Source organism: Peromyscus maniculatus, chromosome 4 (genome assembly GCF_049852395.1).
Source record: "Peromyscus maniculatus bairdii isolate BWxNUB_F1_BW_parent chromosome 4, HU_Pman_BW_mat_3.1, whole genome shotgun sequence".
Lineage (NCBI taxonomy): Eukaryota > Metazoa > Chordata > Mammalia > Rodentia > Cricetidae > Peromyscus > Peromyscus maniculatus.
In genome coordinates this window covers 8,897,888-8,916,944 of record NC_134855.1, presented here as the reverse complement: position 1 = coordinate 8,916,944, position 19,057 = coordinate 8,897,888, and the positions used below count along the sequence as shown (strand labels likewise).

Here is a 19,057-nt window from a genome sequence, read left to right as displayed (position 1 = left end):
TCTGTCACATCCTGGCCTGGCATCTCTGTCTGTTTAGTGTGCTATAAGGACTTTACGTGAAGTTGATAGATGACATGTGGTGCCCTGTGTTAATTTGTCTGACTGTTGAGTCTTCCAGAATCTCCCTTGCCTTTGGGCCTCCCGGGATGCTGCCGTCCTGAGGAGAGAGGTTTGGGTTGGTGCGCTGGACTCATGCTATAGTCTTCAAAACTGCTCATGGCTGGGGCAGCTTTTTAGCATGCACGGGAGCTACTGGGGCACACACACACACACACACACACACACACACACACACACGCACACGCACACGCACACGCACACGCACACGCACACGCGCGCGCGTCTTTACTGCCTCCTTCCACCCTGAGTTTGCCATTACCTCCCCAGCCTGAGGAGCTCCCCTCCCTCAGTCTGACATCCTCCCTCCTTTAGCCTAAAAGCTTTCACCCCCTTAGTCCAGGAGTCCCTGCGCCCTTGACCTTGGGGTTTCCTTCCCTCAGGCTGGAGGTCTCCATCCACTTAGCCCTGGGTTTTTCCTACTTAGTACAGGGGCCCTCCATTCCCTTAGCTTTGGGTTTGTACCCCTATAGCACAAGGGGCCTCATTCCATTAGCCACGGGTTCCCCCCTTAGCCAGAGGGTGGTGGGGGTTCCTCTTTCCCTCTCAGCCCGTCTGCCATCAGTCCCAGAGGGGAAAGAGGCAGAAAGGGCATAGAAAGCTTTGTACGTGGCCCATGAGCACGGATGGAGTCAGCCCTCCGGGAGACAGACTTTGGTGATTCAGCTCAGCTTTATTCCGGAGTATAAGGAATATACAGCACTGGGGGTCCTGGGGACAAACCCCAATCTGCGTTAAGTGGCATGCCCCTGTCACAAGGCTTTGTATGTGGCAGCAGGTTCCTATAGCAGAGTTCCTATCGCAAGTCTTCACAGCAGGGATCAATCAGACACCTGGTTTACAGACAGCTTTAGACAAGATCAGTCTTCCAGGCCCAGGGTCATCCTCCAGATGAGGGATCAATCAGGCACCTGGTTTAGAGACAGCTTTTAGACAAGATCAGTCTTCCAGGCCCAGGGACATCCTCCAGATGAGGGCAGGTAGAGGGCAGGAAGCTTTGCGGGAGGAGTTTCCATGTTGCAAGCCACTGAGATAAGCTTCAGGCCAGGGGGAGGCTTCGACCTCTACCATCCAGCAAAAATCTCCCAACAAAGGTCCTCACTCCCTTGGTCTAGCTCCAGGTCCCTCTCCAGGGAGACTGGAGATCCAGGCACCTGTGAGGTGTCAGCTACATCAGGCTGGTTCCTGTCATCCTGACCCAGAGTCGGATACTGGGGAAGTGAATCCTGAACGTATCCTGGGGACCAGGCTGGCTCGTGTCACATCAGCAGCCAGGAATGGCGTGGCGTGGCTGAGCCAGACGGTTCCTTGTCAAGAGATTTTCCAGGCCTGAGTCTTTTCAGGGCAGGGAAGTTGGGAGGAGGTGGAGGGAGAAGGATCAGTGGCGGCTGGGTGCCTGGCAGGTGTGTGCCAGGGGCGAGGGTGGATGAGTTTGACAGCAGAGGCCCCCAGAGGGGCTGGGGTGTGGGATCGGGCCAGCCTCCTAGGGTCAACCTTACCCAGTAGATGAAGCCAGAAGGACTACTCATGTGAGAAATCCATGGCGTCTGCTTAAAGGGCAAAGGAATTTACTAGGGAAGGAAAACTTGAAGATGGAACAGAGGAATTGTAGCAGGATCCTGGAAGGGTGAGGCACGGTCCCAGCATCCAAGTCCCACAAGGGAGAGCAGAGAGCGTCCTATGTGCATCTTAGGTCTTAAGGGTAGCCCTGAGACCACGCTCCAGGGGCAGGTACTTCAAGGTCATAGGTAGGTAGGACAGTTACCTGCTACATCTCTAGGGGCGGTGCTTCAAGGTCACAGACAGAACGGCCATGCACTACAGACTACCTTCGGCCAGGCAGGTGCCAGCTTGCCATGGTCCTCAATGCAGTCAGAAGGGCCCAGAGCCCCACACTGGTGTCTAGTCATGGTGGCAGTCGCTCCTGCAGGGCATCCTGAGTTGAGGTGCCATCTGGGTGGAGAAGGATCAAGGACCGGGATCAGCATCCTGGGTATAGGGACTAGCATAAGTAGAAGCTCTGAGGCCAGCAGGACCATGGTCCAGCACACACTGAATGAACAGCACAGACTGAGCCAAGATCCACTGAGTATTCAAGAAAAGAAGCCCTGGCAGGGGCCTCTGAGGAGCTTCTGCACTCCTGAGGCCGGTGTGTGTGTGTGTGTGTGTGTGTGTGTGTGTGTGTGTGTGTGTGTGTGTGTGTGTGGACATTTTTGCTCTTTGGATAGGGCCACCAGTTTCATGGTTCTTGTCTCATGTCTGTCACTGGGGTATCTTCAAAGGTGTCATCTTGGCTCAGGCTCAGGAAATGTCAGAATCCTGGCAGCCTATACATTACGTTCTCTTGCCTCTGCCTCCTAGAGATGGGACAACTGAGTCCTGGAGGGTGGGCATGACGGTGGCAGAGTAGGGAATTCTGTTGAGGTTACTGTAGATGGAGGGTGTGTGTGTGTGTGTGTGTGTGTGTGTGGGTGTGTGTGTGTGTGTGTGTGTGTGTGTTGAGATCTGGCTACAGGACTCAAGTGTTACTTGACTATGGGGAAGGAAAGAGCTGGGAAGAGTCCTTGACAAGAGGATGAGGGATTGTTACAGAGGAACTCTGAGGGCCCAGACACAGCCCTGACTGTTCCCACTGGACCTACCCGGCCAGACAAGGGGCTGGCAAAGCACCTGGTCCATTCCAACCTGGCATGCTCCACACACGCCCCGGAGAGTACTGGGTTCACTATTCTTCCCCTCCATGCAGAGAAGAAGCCCCCTCCTGCAGAGGGATGAGCCTGGGCCAGGTTTCTGGGTTGAGAGGAGTCACGGTCACAGGCTTAATCATTCCCATGGCCAGTGTGCCCAGCTCTAAGGGGCTGCACGCTACATCTGCCCAGCTGTTTGGCAAACATCCTCCTTCAGTCACGAACTTCCCTCCCCTTCAGGAGCGACGAGGCCCAGGGAATGAGCACAGAGCATCTGCAGCCTCTAGCTTGGTTGACAGGTTGGAGCTGAGGTCAGAATGACCCAGATTCCAACCCCATCTCTACTGATGCCTGCTCATAATTCCTTGGTCAGATTACTCCCTGAACTCAGTAGTAGATTTTATTGCGCTAGGGATGTGGGTCAGTGGGTAGGGTACTTACTCAGCATGCATAAAGCCCTGGGTTTCACCCAGCACTGAAAAAAACTGAGTGAGATGGTGGACACCTGTGTCCCAGCAACGCAGGAGGTGGAAACAGCAGGATCAGGAATTCAAGGTCATTATTGACTATATAAAGTTCTAGGGTAGCCTGGGCTACATAAGACTTTATCTCAAAAAAAAAAAAAAAATCCCACGTCCAACAATAGAACCATGCCTGTCAACACTTACCATGGCCTGTCCCACCCTGAAGCTGATTTATGGAAACTTTAATTCTTCCATGTGGTAATGTGGAGCCCAAGGGAGGGGTTTCGGTCATGAGGCTGCACCCTCAGGAATGGGTTGGTGGTGTTTTTTCTGGACTGAGTTAGTTCTCCTGCGATGAACCTACCTTCATGCTCTCCGCTTTGCTGGCTTCCCCTTCTGCCAGAGGACATTCCCAGACCCCCCAGCAGGTGCTGTATCACAGTCTTGGACCTACTACCCTCCAGAACTGTGAGCAGAAGTAAACCTTTCTTCTTGATAAATCAGCTAGTGTAAGGTATTCTGTGACAGCAAGAGAAAAATGAACCAACGCAAAGAGCAACAGCGGCCTCACCTGGAGTCCACTGGGTCAGGAAGGGCCGCCATTGGGATTTTTTTCTTTGTTTTTGTCCGGAACCAGCTGTTCCAGACAGGGTAAACTAGGGAGAAGGAGGGCCCAGTGGTCCACCCCCCCCAGCACTGGTAACTCTCTGAGTGACACACTTGATGTCCTTCTGTGTCTGGCCCTGCGCTCAGTGTCCTGCTGAAAGCTGGGTATGGGAGTGGTGGACCTGCCCAGTGGACACACAGGCAGCCTTCACTGATGACCGTATGCCATGCATCTCTGGCCCTTGGGCAGCTGGTGGGTAATCTCCGAGTACTCAGCTCCCTCCTGGTGTCTTAGCTGATCTTGCCTTGGGATTGAGGACCAGAGAAGGAAGTGTGGTATCTACTGAGATGCATCCAGGTGTTAGCTCACTGGGGCAGGAGGAGGCCAGACAAGGAGGCAGCTGTTTGGGGTGACATGGTCTTCCAGGAGAGACTGTCTTAGGGTTTCTATTTCTGTGAAGAGACCCCATGACCACAGCAACTTTTATAAAGGAAAACATTTAATTGGGGTGGCTCGCTTACAGTTCGGAGGTTTAGTCCATTATCATCATGGTGGGACATGGCAGCGTGCAGGCAGACATGGTGCTGGAGAAGAGGCTGAGAGTTCTACAGGCAACAGGAAGTGGTCTGTCTCACTGGGCAGTATCTTAGGCGTATATGAGACCTCAAAGCCTGCCTCCAACAAGACCACAACTATTCCACAGGACCACACCTCCTAATGCCTTCCTTTGGGGGCCATTTTCTTTCAAACTACCACAGAGACCCTCTCCCACAGGATGGACTTTTCCAGAACCTGGGTGGTGGGAGGCGGGGCCTTAGATGTTGGGTCCAGGAAGCTCACCTCCCAACCCAGGGCTTCTCAGGTTATCATAGTTTTGTTCTAGGAAAGTGCTTAAAAACAAGTGGGTTAAGAGCACTTGATGCTCTTGCAGAAGGACCAAGCTTGGCTCCCAGCACCACGTGTTGGCTCCCAGCTGTCTGTAACTCCAGCTCTAGGGGATCTGATGCCCTCTTCTGGCTTCTGCAGGCACCTGCACACATGTGGCATATACACACACAGGCATACAGACACAAAACGACACTGTCTTTAAATGGACTGAGAAGACGGCTCAGTAGCTGAAAGGCTTGCTCTGCAGGGTGAGGGCTGGAGTTGGGGTTCCCAGCAGCCAGGTAAACCCAGGAGAGTGGCAGCCCTCTGCAATCCCAGGGCACAGGAGACAGAGGGGTCCCTGGAGGCAGCTGGCTAGACTAGCTGAGTGGGAGAGCTCTGAGTTCAACTGAGAGATCCTACCTCACTATATAAGGTGAATTGAGGAAGCCACCTGATGTCAACTTCTGGCCTCCACATACGTGCATACATATGAATACCCACATACATATGGACATGTTTACACATGCATACACACCATACACACACACATAGGCAAAAAGAGAACACTATTTTTTAAAACCAATGACATAAACCATTCAAAGGAAAAGAGGAAAAGAGGAAGCCTTGAGCGGTGACTGACAGTCAATCTTGCTGTGTAGAACAATGAAAATTCCAAACCCTAGCTGTTCACGTCCTTCCAAGGAAGGGAGGGCAATCATCCATGACCTGTCATGTCTTTACCTATTCACCTGTCCATCATTGATCTCTCCATTCATCTGTCATCTGTCTGTCCATCTACATATCCACACCTTTTCATATCTATCTATCTATCTATCTATCTATCTATCTATCTATCTATCTATCTATCTATCTATCTATCTATCTATCTACCTATCATCTATCTATCTATCTATCTATCTATCTATCTATATATATATATATATATCATCTGTCTGTCTGTCTGTCTATCTATAGTTTAAATAGCCTGGACTATTAACCAACACAGGAACAACCAGGGTCTGGACAGTGGTTGAGGGGACAAAATGTCACCGCACGAGTGTGAGCACTGAGGCTGTTAGAATATATTAAACCACAGATACCGGAATGTGTGACTCTCAGCTGCGTGCTCTCCCCAGACAACACTCCATGGAACCCACACTCCTTTCAGGGTCTGGAACACTGCCATCCCCTTAGCCGGTCCCTCTGCCTTTTTCAAGCTCCTCTACCACAGGCAACTTCTGTTCTGGCGCATTCCCAAGTCTGGCTTCTTCCTCACGCTTCCTTCATGTGAGACCCACCCACACTCTTACCTGGTGGGTTCATCTGTTTTATTGCTGAGCTTGGGAACTGAACACAGCAGTTCCCCATTATCGGCAGCTTCACTATCCATACTTCAGTTCCCAACAATCCACCAAGAGCCAAGAAAATTCTAGAAACCACTCCCTAGTTTTAGACATCATACCATCCTGAGCAGAAGGATGGAGCCTCACACCGCCTGTCTTTGTCCTCCCCAGGAAGTGAGTCATACATTTCTACATACTATCCACATTGTGTATGCTGCCTTCCTGTAAGTTACTTTTTAGTCCTTAGACTCCATACTCAACCAAGATGGACTCTATTGTCTGGCAGTTCCAAGGGTTTAAGAACTGCCTCCAGCTTGGAGCCACTGTGGACATTATTGCTGCATACACAAAACCTGAGTTTTGTGAGCACAAGGGTTTTCACTTCATTTGCTTAAATAGCTATGAGCAGAATGGCCAGGTCTACAGACGGTTAGCTGCTGATCTTTCAGAAACTTGTGTTCTCTTCCGAAGTGGAGTGACTTTGAGTTCCATCAGCCTTGGAGGGGCATTCCCCTGCCCCACATCCCTTCCATATCCAGTGTGTGGATCTGCAGCTTCGAGCTTCCCGCTTGGCCTGGGGTTGGCTGCTTGCTGTGTGTTCCAGAATGGAGCAACTGTTTCCTGTTCCATTTGTTTTCCCAGCATCCCTTTCCCTTCAGGAGTAGGAATGGGTGCAGGGTGGGGATTTCTTAGAGGGGGCTTGGAACCAGTTTTGGAATGGGAATGGATTTGCCCTTGACCCTTCTGTGCTCTGTGAAACCCACCCGTGTCTCTTTCTCCCCACAGACATTGGCCCAGTGACCCTCACAGCAGACCCAGTGGTGTTCCAGAGAGAACTGAGAGAACTCTACGTTCAGGTGGGCTGCCCGGCAGCTTTATTGTTGTTCCTCTTCCATGACAAAGCCAAGATGGCATCCTCTCCACTCCTTGCCTTTCCTCTCCCTCAGCCCATGGCCCACACCCCAGCTTGGGTCCTGGAAGTCTGTACTTCCTGGATACCTCTCCTCCATGAAACAAATACCTCACAGAGCCCTGGTGTGTAGTGGGTGCTGTTTTAATGAGTGAGTGAGGGGGATGTGCTGCTCCACTGAGGGCATGTGTGGAGGCTTGAGGGACAGCTCAGTTCACACCCCTAAGCGAGGTCTGAGCCTGGGTCATGTGTCCTTGGCCATCTGAATGTCTTTACCTCACAAAACACCTGTGTCCAGCATCTGTCCTTTTCCTGACCACTGAGGCCACCAGCTTCCTGAGAACAGAAACTCCATCAGTGGGATCTGCTTCTCAGCTGGGTTCCCCAGGGCCCAGAGCAGGATCCAGAACACCAGGGGCTCAGGAAGTCCTTCTGGGGTGAAAGGTGTGTTATGGGGTCGGCTGCTGCAGCAGGCTGGGCTTGTAGACAGCTTGTACTCTCACCTCATAAAAGCTCCGGGTGCTGCCAGTCGGGGGTGGGGGGTGCAAGCATGTCCCCTTGAGGACCTGACTCCAGGACGGGTGACAGAGAGGACCTTTCTACTTGCCCGGCCCAGCTCCACTCCACTCTTTACCCCTAAGCCTTGGCTGTCACGGGGCTTCTGGAGTCTGGTCACAGTGGCTCCCATTCAGCCTTTCCATGTCACACGGTCATGAAACACTCGTGAGCTGGGGGACAGCTCATTCTGTAAAGTGCCTGCCACACAAACCTGGAAACCTGAGTTCAGATCCCCAGCATCTGTGTGAAAAGCTGGGTGTGGTTGCCCACGCTTGTAATCCCAGCATGAGGAGGCAGAGGCAGGAGGATTGCTCAACCCAGTTGGCCAGTGTGCCTAACAGAACGAGCTCCGTACCCAGTGAGAGATGTGTCTGGGAACACGGGATGAAGGATGTTAGACAAGCGACACTGACCTCTGGCCTCCGTACACACGTGCATACCGTGTATGAACGTCCCCACACACCTGTGCACACACACGAGAATACATATGCAGACACCACTGATTCACACGCTCACGTGTGTAAGGCTTGCTCACGCCTCGACTGCTCCAGTCCCCTATTCCATACCTCCTACAGGGTGGGACTGTCACTCACCCAGGTGAGAGAATGAGTGACACTTGTCTAAAGTCACAACAGGGCAGATGCTGGGAGGGACAAACGGGGACACAGCCTGAGCCAGTGAGCCCCAGGGAGGTGGTCGGAGGTGACGCCCCACTCCCACTGATGTTAGAGGTTTGTCCAGGCTGCTCCCTCGTGGATGAGGTAGGTGGCAGCCGCCAACACTCTTCAATCCTCCAGGGAGGTGGCGACTGCCCGGAGATGAGTGTGGGTGCCATCAAGGCTGCTGTGGAGGTTGCCAACCCTGGGTCCTTCATCTATGTCTTCTCCGATGCCCGTGCCAAGGACTACCACAAGAAGGATGAGCTATTGCAGCTCCTGCAGCTGAAGCAGTCACAGGTGAGAGGGCAGCTTGAGGGATGGCATGGGCAGCCATGCAGGAGGCCAGAGGAGGGAGCGTGAAGCCCCACTGGAGAGTGGAGCCGGGCTCCTCTCCTGTAGCCCCAGAGCCCAGCCCTGCCGGTCAGGGTCAGTCGTGGCCATGCCTCTCTAAGGGCGTGGTTGCAGGCTCCGGACCTGTGGACCCACACCTCCGGTGAGGCTTGCTCTCGGTGCAGGCCCCGCCCCTTCCTCCTTCCATAGCCCCTGGAAGCCTGTGCATGCTGCTCCACCCTCATGCTTAGCTCTCAGTTCTTGCAGCTAGTGTCCCCTTGTCCTTGTGTCAGGGCTCAGGAGTCAGGTTGGGACTTCTGCCTCTTACTTTTGGCTGGAGAGGGGAGAAGGGCTACTCTTGGAGACAACATCGCTTCTCTCTTGTCTAGAATATTCTAGAGTTCTTCAGGGTTCTTCTCACAGTAACCTCCGAGGGCCGCTCCAAGAGGAGTCCACTTTGGTACCTTTTTAGTCGTAGATTTCGTGCCACTCAGGAGACACCTGCTGGCTTCCCAGCTGTGGGAGCATTTGCCTCACATCAGCTCCTGGTTCCCACCCACAGGACACTGTCATCAGCCCCATGTCTCCCATGGCTGGCTTCCTGCCGCTCCCGTACAGCAGGAAGCACAGGCTTATTTACCCATCTTCCAGGTGGTCTTCGTGCTGACGGGGGACTGTGGTGACCGCACCCATCCTGGCTACTTGGCCTACGAGGAGATCGCGTCCACGAGCTCTGGGCAGGTGTTCCAGCTGGACAAGCAGCAGGTGGCAGAGGTGAGCCGTCACAGAGTGTTTCTTCTGAGCCCGCTGCCCCTGTGGGTGAGGGTGTTGGGTCTTGCTTGGTGATGTCCCTGCGAGCTTTGCCTGGTGGCTGGCCCTGAGTGGTGCTGAGTGCCCACCTCCGGGCTCTGCATCGTCTCATCGAGTCTCCAAACCCCAGGCAAGCATTCGAAGCAGCACCCCGGGGTGCGCCTAGGTCCCACAGCAGAGGCAGAATGTGACAAACTCTTGTAGAAGTGTGACTGTGAGGTTGTTTCAGACTCTGTCCCAGAGTCGGGGGGCAAGAGAACCACAGATTGGGTTCAAGATCCTGGGGATTTACCAGGGGAGGGATTTGTTTTAACTCCGCTAGGCTTCCAGATTTACTAAGCCCAGAGCATCCCAGGTGTGTGTTCCTGTCCCCCTGGCCAAATGACAGCTATCTCCTCTTCAGAGCCCATCTTCCTCTACCGTGTCCATCCTTCTCAGCAGCACAGGGTCTCAGCGCCATCTCTAGCTGAACCAAGAGGCCTGGCTCACTCAGTGTTGTAAATCCTCCAGTGATAGCTGAGTGTGAGCCATGGCCACGAACAGAGCTAGAAGTGTTGCTCAGTACTGACACCCCCCAGAGCACAGCCCTGTGGGTCGTGGCCATGCCTCTCTAAGGGCGTGGGGACAGAGCTAGAAGTGTTGCTCAGTACTGACACCCAGCTTTCTGGAGCCTGTATGGAATGACCCCTGCAGACCATAGGATGCTACACCAAAGCTGACCTGTATGTCCCTCCTGTTTTCTCCTGCTGCATATCCAGATTCTTATCAGAACCTCTGCCTCTGTTTCTGCTTGCCCACCCCTCAGAAGCCCAGCCAGCCTCTCTCCTGCTCTTCTGGCCCCAGGGCCTTTGCTCAGGCTTCCTTTTCTCAGCTCCTCACCTCCTGATATATGCACCTTCCCAGGAAGCCATCCTCCGACTCCCTGCCAAGGTCAAGTCTCTTTCCACATCCCCTCCCAGCTGCCTGTACTGCTTTACATTGTCATTCTGTGCTTGTGTGATCATTTAGTGCTACTAGATTGTGAGTGCCCTCAGGGCTGGGCCATGTAGGACACTTCAAGCAGATGAGAAACGGGTGCCGCCAGGAAGCAGCCAGAGGACAGAGTGACTGGGATCCCCGTGCCTGCTGCTCTGGGAAGGAAGGTGTCTCAGAGGCCGGCAGTGGCCTCCAGGATGGGTTTTGTGAGCTGTGTATTTATGAACTGAGAGGCCTGGTCTCTGGGGCCGTGTTTAGATTAGCGTGCCTCGGCTCCCTGTTGACAGATGGCGTTTATGTTTCTCTGTGACACAGCAGGCTTTCATTTCTGGCTTGTTAGCCTCTCCTGGCACCGAGCCCCACGTGAGGGCGGGAGGCACTTCAGAGTGGAGGGACAGCTTCGCCCCTGCTTTTAGGGGAGACACTTGCTTCCTTCCAGAGACAATTCAGACAGAGGCAAGGCAAGTTGCTGAGGACAACTTGCCAGGAACCCTGTCTCCAGACACCCAGGCAAGCCCCCCAGCTTTTCGCTGTGGTAGTCTCACTTGGTCGACCACTGATGGCCGGGTTGGGCTGCTCGGCAAAGTGGCAGGGATGCTCCCGGGCATGGAGAGCCTCATGTCTTGGATCTGGCTCTTTCTAGATGTTCCCAGACACTCAGCAAGCCTGGGAAAGTGGCTGGGACTGCCAAGGCTGTGGTTATCCTCCAGGGAAGGCAGGCCAGTGGGGCTCTAGTTGGGAGAAGTCTTTCAGACTTCTGAGGGGGCATCTGAAGCAAACACTTGAACCTTCACAAAGCACATTCCATGCAGCAGGATTCATATACTCCCTACACTCCATTGTGGTCATTTATTAAGCACCTGCTGTATGCACTATCAAGGAGGATGCAGCCAATCTGAACAAGCAGCCCTCTGTCCTGGGACACTTAGCTCGTTCTTGGTTGTAAACGTGGTTGTAAACACAGGCTGAAGGAGCCCCCTTTTGGAGTTTATTCCAGAGTATATGGGAGAGATTGAAGAACCCCTCTCCCTGGCGAGGCAATTTTGAACTCTGATCATTCTGGAACAGTAGGGGACCATACTAGAGGCAGCTGTGTGACCTTGGGTTTGTCCTAGGGTGTATGGTGTGTGTGACTGTATGTATTCATATGTGAGTGCATTTAGAAGTTGGCAGTCAGCATCAGGCATCTTCTCCAGTTCAGCATCGGGCATCTTCTCCAGTTGCTCTCCACTTCACTTTTTGAGTTGTGGTATTTCACTAAACCTGAAACTAACCAGGCCAACTGGGATGCCTAGTCAGTGAGCTCTGGAATTGCCCGTCTGTGCACCTCCCCCCAGAACTGGGTTATAGGCAGGTGCCCACGCTCCTGGCTTCTATGTTATCCTGAGAATCTGCACCCAGGTTCCCAATCATGCACATCATGCACTTTTATCTACTGAGCCATGGTCCCAGGCCCAAGGTGGACATTTTTTAAAATCAAGTTTTGGGTAGGACCGTGGCCTCTTTCCTATGTGTGGCACCCCAAGGCTCTGCCCAGTCCCCACTCAGCTACAAATGATGATGATGATGCAGGAGGGTGGAGGGAGCATGAAGGGGCAGAAGAGCTGGATACACCCCACTGTCTTACCTGAGAATCACCCTGTAATTTCTCATGAGACCCCTAAGCTTCCCCCGTCACCTCCACATGGCTCACTGCCCCCCACTCCACAACCCACTCTTCAGCTTAGCCTGTTTGGGGGACTTGTGACACATCTCTTGTTCAGCAGCAGCAGCAGCAGCAGCAGGTACACCTGACAAATTACCCAGATTCTGCAAATCCCTTTGAAGAGAGGTGACTTGCTTTCTACACCAGTGGGGCTGAGGAAGCCCCTAACCAGGCGGCTCTGATGAATGGAGCATCAGGGGCAGGAGATGACCTCATCCTGGACCCTTCCCAGCAGCATCCAGGGGAATGGAGAGGTTGAGACCTGGGCTGCTGGGGCAGGACAGGGGCTGCAGCAGATCACAGCTCTGTCGCCTTCAGGGGGACCTTCAGCCCTTACTCAGTCCCATGTGACAGGATACTGCTGGCATGCTCCCTTGTGCAGGATGAGGACCCTCTGCCTTTCGAGGTGGTGGCCAGGGTGAAGGAAGAGTGCTGGGCATGGTGTTGGGCGTAGGTGAGACCTGACCACAGCTGAACTCCCCCAGGCTTCTGGATGGGGGTAGAGGTCCCCCCCTCCCCCACTCCACTGAAGCTTCCTGAAGAATGGGGGTGCACTCTCAAGAGTGTCCTCAGCAAGGTAGAGCTGGGTAGAGAATCTGGGGTGCACAGCTGGCAGGAGGCGGAGCCTTGGGACTGGGTGGGTGCTCCCTCTGTGACTCCAGGCTGAAGCCTCAGTTTCCCCATCTGTAGCTGTGATCCCCATTTCTCTCCCTAGTCCCCTCAGCTTCCCCAGCTCTCCTGGCTGTCAAGCGCCCTGGCAGTGCCTCTGGGATGATTTATCAGCCACGAAGGGCCCAGAAGCAGTCATCTGGCAGAAAGTAACAAGGCCAGATTCTTTCCTTCCTTCTCCATCAGCGAGCAGAGCTCAGGCCAGCACATGGCTGACTCCCAGGCCCCACCCCATAGACATCTGGAAGCCATCACACTCGCCAAATAAACACTGTGCTTGCTTAATGAAGGCACTCTGCTCGGAAGACTCCCCGAGTCTGCTCTGGAGCCTTAGGGGCACAGCCAGGTCCAGAGGGCCTTGACCCTGGGCCTGGCCCTGCAAGGTGGTCTGGATTTGCTGTGAGCACGAGCGTCAGACTCTCCCCAAACCCTAGGCAGGCTGCCTCATGCAGGGCTCATTAGGGTGCTGTCCACGTCCCAGCCTTCTTTGTGACTTGGTAGCCTGAATTGCTGGGCATCCTCTCTCCACCAGAACATTCTAGAACAGTGTGCAGTAGCCCTGGCAGCATAGTAGCTGATGTCACTTGTCTGGGCGATTGTCGCCTGGGGCAGCTTTTCTGGGTCACCATCCTCTGCTCCCACTGTGTGACCTGAGAAACAGGCAGTGGACACAGAGTTACTCCTTCACCATCTGGCAGCCTCGTCCTGGCCTCGCTGATTCCTTGGCTCTGTCCTCCTCCATCCTTCCCCATGTAGACAAGGAACCCTGTCCTGGTCCATCAGCCAGGGCAGGTGGAGCCTTTTCAAGAGACATGCTTCCCAGAACCCTAGGCAAAGATGGGAGAACCAAGTAGCTCCAAATATGGGGGAAGGCAAACTGTTAAATTCTTACCCTGTGATAACTCAGGTCTCACAGGGCTTGCTCTAACTCAGTCTCGGTAAAACATGCTCGTTCTCGAAATCTCAGGCAGATCTTCCAGTTCCCTTCCCTTCTGTGAAAGGCCACACAGCAGGCAGAGCAGGACTGCCAGTTAGGGCCAGAATGGCCTGCAGGTAGCACACAAGCCACTATTTTCTAGTCTCATATCCGTGGCAGACACTGCTAATCAATCATAGAACTTCTTCTGCAGACAGCATTCCAGGAAGCCATTTATAGTCAACTGATATGGGCGAGCAGACATCATGCCCGGGTGTATGATAAACTCACTACACCATTATCATTTTTAAATGACCTTTAAGCTGGTTGTGGTGGCAAACACCTTTAATTCCAGCACTGGAGGCAGAGACAGGCAAATCTCTGTGAGTTCGAGGCCAGCCTGGTCTACAGAGTGAGTTCCAGGACAGCCAAGACTGTTACACAGAGAAACCTTGTCTGGAATAAATAAATAAATAAATAAATAAATAAATAAATAAATAAATAAATAAATAAATAAATAAACAAAATAAACAAACTAACAAGCAAATAAATAAAATTTTTAAAAAATAAAATGACTTTTATTTTTTTGAATTACTAAAAATGGTGGGGGCATGTTGGCACAGGCCTTTAATCCTATCACTCAGAGGTAGCGGGAAGTAGATCTCTGTGAGTTTGGTGACAACCTGGTCTATGTAGTAAGTTCTAGACCAGCAAGGGCTACACAGACCCTGTCCCAAAAAAATCTCAAAAATCAAACAAACAACCTCTCCTAAACCTCAAGGTTACAACACAACACAGTTTGCTTGCATTTTTCTCTTCTTTATCCCTCTGGATTTTCCGACTCATGATACTTTATCCACTAATAATTCATAATTATTTTTAATTTTGGAACCCAGGGTCTCATGTGTGCTATGAAAGTGCTCCTCACCTGAACCTGACTGTCAACCCCTATACTATTCCCATAGCCTAGGCTGTTCTAATAGAATTAATGAACCTTAAAACTGTAATCTAGTACCAAATCCTTGCTTGATTTCCCCCTAGTTGGCCTCAAAATGTCTTGTCTTTTCTTTTGCACATATGCATATGTACATGTTTGAGGGTACATGTTACACACATGTGGGTATGAATTGACATCAGATATGTTCAGCAGCTGCTCTCCACTTTGTTTGGTGATGCAGGGTCTCTGACTGTGCCTAGAATTTCCCGGTTAGGCTAGTCTAGCTAGCCATCTTGGTCTCGGGGTCCTGTCTCCACCTCCCAGCCATTAGGACTACAGGTGAAATGCCACACCCACCGGCTTTTCATCTGGGCGTGGGCCATCTGAACACTTGTCTTTACACTTGCATGTAAACACTGGTCCTTATCCTTGCACGTGAACACTGGTCCTTACCCTTGCACATGAACACTGGTCCTTACACTTGCACGTGAACACTCATCCTTACACTTGCACGTGAACACTGGTCCTTACACTTGCACTCGAACACTCGTCCTTACACTTGCACGTGAATGCTGGTCCTTACCCTTGCACGTGAACACTGGTCCTTACACTTGCATGTGAACACTGGTCCTTACCCTTGCACGTGAACACTGGTCCTTACACTTGCACGTGAACACTGGTCCTTACACTTGCACATGAACACTCGTCCTTACACTTGCACGTGAACACTGGTCCTTACACTTGCACGTGAACACTCATCCTTACACTTGCACGTGAACACTGGTCCTTACCCTTGCATGTGAACACTGATCCTTACCCTTGCACGTGAACACTGGTCCTTACACTTGCACGGCAAGTGATTTGTCTGCCAAGCGATCTCCCCAACCCCTCACGATGTTTTCTGAAGAAGCCTTCGTGGCTCGGGCTTTAATTATTGCTGCCTGCCCCACTTGGTTGCTGTGATAGCAGGTCCTCTGGAATCTGGAGCCATGCACTCCTTTTCGGGAAGAAGCTGAAGAGGCCCTTGCCATGTTCTAAATTCTAGACTTTGCCCCATGTCATCACCGACCCCTCCCCTTGCCTTTCGCTAACCTGAGTTTGTCCCAGCGCCTGGGCTGGTGGTGGCTCGTGTGCATGGAAGGGTGTCTTAGGGCTGGTGCTGCCACTTCTTTCTAATGGATGACATCAAGGGACAAACAGCTACAGTCTTACTGTAGCTGATGACAAATTGTGTCACTGGTTACGGTGGTGACAGGCAGCCGTGTATGGCAAGGCCATATCTCCCCACCCCACACTGACTTCAGTGCCTGTGGTGTGACACCCTGGCTCTGTGTGGATTTTTAGTCTCCATCAATCTTACACCCTGTGCTTTTAACATCCAGAGAGGATCCTTGCCCGAAACCATTATTTCATTAGTAGTTGCAAGATGACTGTTTCCTAATTGCATCATTCCTTCCACATTTAGCAGAGGGCATCCTTCCAAAAAGGCTCTGGGTCCTCGAGAGGGACACTCTGGCCTCTGAGCACCATTCCTCTTGAATGCAGAAGTCACATTCAGTGTTTTCCCTTGAACTGTTGTAGTACAAGGAAGTTTTTTCAGTGCTGGGGATCGAACCCAGAGCTTCCTGCATGCTGGGCAAGCGCTCCACACAGGGACCCCTAGCCACACACTGCAGACTTTTAACTTAGCATATTTGATTGACTACAGGTCCCACAGTCCTGGTTAGATGGTCAGGACCCTGTGAGGATCCTGTGGCTCCAGGAACCACACAGGATGGAGACTCCAGATCTCCTAGGTGCCTGTTATGCACTAGGGGCTTCCTCATGTGTGCCAGAGACAGATGAGAGGCAGAAGTTTGTCTTACAGAAGCCCATCTGGCTTTTTGGAACCTATTCCCCATGTAGGAATGTCTTGCCCAGCCTTGATGCAGAGGGAGGAGCTTGGTCTTGCCTGAACGTGATATGACATGCTTTGTTGACTCCCATGGGAAGCCTGCCCCTTTCTGGATAGAGGAGGAGTGGATGAAGGGATAGACAGAGGTGAGGGGAGGGAACAGGAAGAGAGGAGGGAGGGGAAACTGGTTGGTATGGAAAATAAATGGAAAAAATTTTAAAAGCCTGTGCTTGCCCCTCTCTGCACTGAGTCACCTGATGTCAACACACAGGCGTCATCTGGAAGCTGTAAAAGCCGAGAGAGGAGAAGAGCCGATCGGGCCTAGTGTAGGACAGTGGCAAGTCCGTGGCCTTGGACACTGAACAGATATTTGGCACCCCAAAATCCACGGGGAGTGTGTGGGTTCTGCACACAGTGGAAGCTGGTCAAAGCTGCATCGGTGACCAGACATGTCAAAGCCCGGGCACATCCACTAGTTCAACTTCCGTACTTTTCTCAGGTGCTAAAGTGGGTGGAGTCAGCCATCCAGGCCTCCAAAGTACATCTGCTGTCTGCAGACCACGAGGAGGAAGGGGAGCACACGTGGAGGATCCCTTTCGACCCCAGCCTGAAGGAGGTCACCATCTCACTGAGTGGGCCAGGGCCCGAGATCGAAGTCCGGGACCCACTGGGTATGTCCTCCTGGGCTAGCCCCATCTTTGGATCCAAGACTGAGCTGGAAGCCCAGGATGAGACAAACAGAGGCCATGGGAGGAGGGGACCAAGGAGATGGCTCAGTCAATGAAGTGTCTGCCTCACAAACATGAGGACCTCAGTCTGGACACCCAGCACCCATGTTAAAATCGTGGGTGGCAGCCATACCTGTAACCTCAGCACTGAGGGGTGGGGAGAGGGGGGTCGCTGAGCTCCCTGGCCAGCCAAATGGATGAACTTCAAGTGCAGTGAGCTCAAAAAAAGAAAAAATGGGCCAGTGAGAGGGCTCAGCAGGTAAAGGTGCTTGCTGCCAAGGCTGAAGACCTGAGTTGAATCCCTGGGTCCTACTTGGTGATGTGCACGCTCATGTGCACACACCCCCACAGACATATGCCATGTCTACCCCCACACCCTACAAAGAGTCAACCGTGGAAAAGATACAGAAATTAGGGAGGAGGGAGGGGAGCAGGTGGAGCAGAGAGGTGTCCCTGCAGGTGAAGAAGCTGGGAGGGGACCAGTGGGGACTTCAAATGGTGACAGTCTTCTTGTCAGTCTCAAGGACCCTTGAGGCTGGTGTTGGTGGGCTGTGGGTTCCCGGAGACAGGGTGGGGAACCTGGGGGCTCCGGGAAACGATAGGAGACTGAGTGGCATCTGACGCTTCCACAGGAAGGGTCCTGCAGACAGATGAAGGTCTCAATGTGCTCCTCAACATTCCAGACTCAGCCAAGGTCGTAGCCTTTAAGCCTGAGCACCCTGGCCTGTGGGCCATCAAGGTAGGGACACTGGGTTTTCAGGTGGAGAGCCTGGGGTGTGTGGGCAGCGATGTGGATCTCTCAACAGGAGAGCAGGGTCAAGAGCCGAAGAGCAACCTGATTTGCAATTGTGAGGGAGTGGAGTGGTTTGGGATGACATCCAGAAAGGTCAAGAAAGAAACTTCAGTGAACAGCCAAATTGGCACGTGGCTCAGAATCCTGCCCTGGGTAGGGAGTGTAAATGGAGCAAGGGTCACTTTGAGAGAAAGAGCTGAGAGAGACAGGGCTGGCAGGAGGCTGCTGTCTGGAAGATGATGGAAGTCAGGCAAGAGACAGGCATGGCCTGTTGGAGGGGTGGGGGCTCCTGCTGACTGAAGAGACACTTACTGGGCACCTGTGAGGTGCAGAGCATTGTGGCGGCGGCTGCTGCAGGCGAAGGGGCCGTGCTGACCGCCTGATGTTCCAGATCTGTGTCTTTGAGACCAGGGATGCCTCCAGGGAAGGTGCGGTAGGAAGGCAGACAAGCAGGAGAACAGGCAGGGCCTGCAGGAGTTAGGAGAGAGCAGAAAGAGAAGCCTCCAGGAGAGTGGGTAAGCTGGCTTCTGCGTCTTTGCGGAGCAGGTGCATTGCCCGTGTATTTACAAAGGTGAGGGAGTGCAGCTACAGATGTGGGCTCTTCCAGCTGTGGCCAGTGGCAGCTGGGCTGGAGCTGAGGTCCTGAGGCCTGATGCTCTGGTGACGTGGGTGGGGACCTGCTCCAGGTGTACAGCAGTGGCCGCCACTCGGTGCGAATATCAGGCATCAGCAACATCAACTTCCGGGCCGGCTTCTCCATGCAGCCCTCTCTGGACCTCAACCACACCATTGAGTGGCCTTTGCAAGGTACCTGCCCTGGGCACTGAGGGTGGTACTGGCTTTGGGAGATGGTGGGAGGGCTGGCCTGGCCGTGTGACTCATTGTGACACAGGGTGAAAAACCAACTCTGAACCAGCTTCCTTTCCATCAGCCCAGGAGGTGACATTTACCTTCAGAGCATCCTTCCATCCTGTTCTGAGGATCCCTTTTATTGATGAGTCACTGTTTCTCCTGCCTTTTTATTTCCGTGTGTATATGTGTTCAAGTATGTTTGGTATGTGTGTGTGTGTGTGTGTGTGTGTGTG

General features: G+C 52.8%; 1 protein-coding gene across 2 annotated transcripts in view; it reads left to right on the top strand.

Moving 5' to 3' along the window:
* The window catches only part of Hmcn2 (hemicentin 2), a 151,675-nt gene that overhangs the window by 12,788 nt on the left and 119,830 nt on the right, over window positions 1-19,057 (top strand). For both annotated transcript variants that reach the window (XM_016001985.3, XM_076568964.1), the window contains exons 2-7: window positions 6,875-6,945; window positions 8,354-8,512; window positions 9,197-9,319; window positions 16,951-17,122; window positions 17,812-17,918; window positions 18,659-18,779. In XM_016001985.3, coding sequence (XP_015857471.2) covers window positions 6,875-6,945; window positions 8,354-8,512; window positions 9,197-9,319; window positions 16,951-17,122; window positions 17,812-17,918; window positions 18,659-18,779 — 753 coding nt within the window. The remainder of the gene's footprint in view (window positions 1-6,874; window positions 6,946-8,353; window positions 8,513-9,196; window positions 9,320-16,950; window positions 17,123-17,811; window positions 17,919-18,658; window positions 18,780-19,057) is intronic.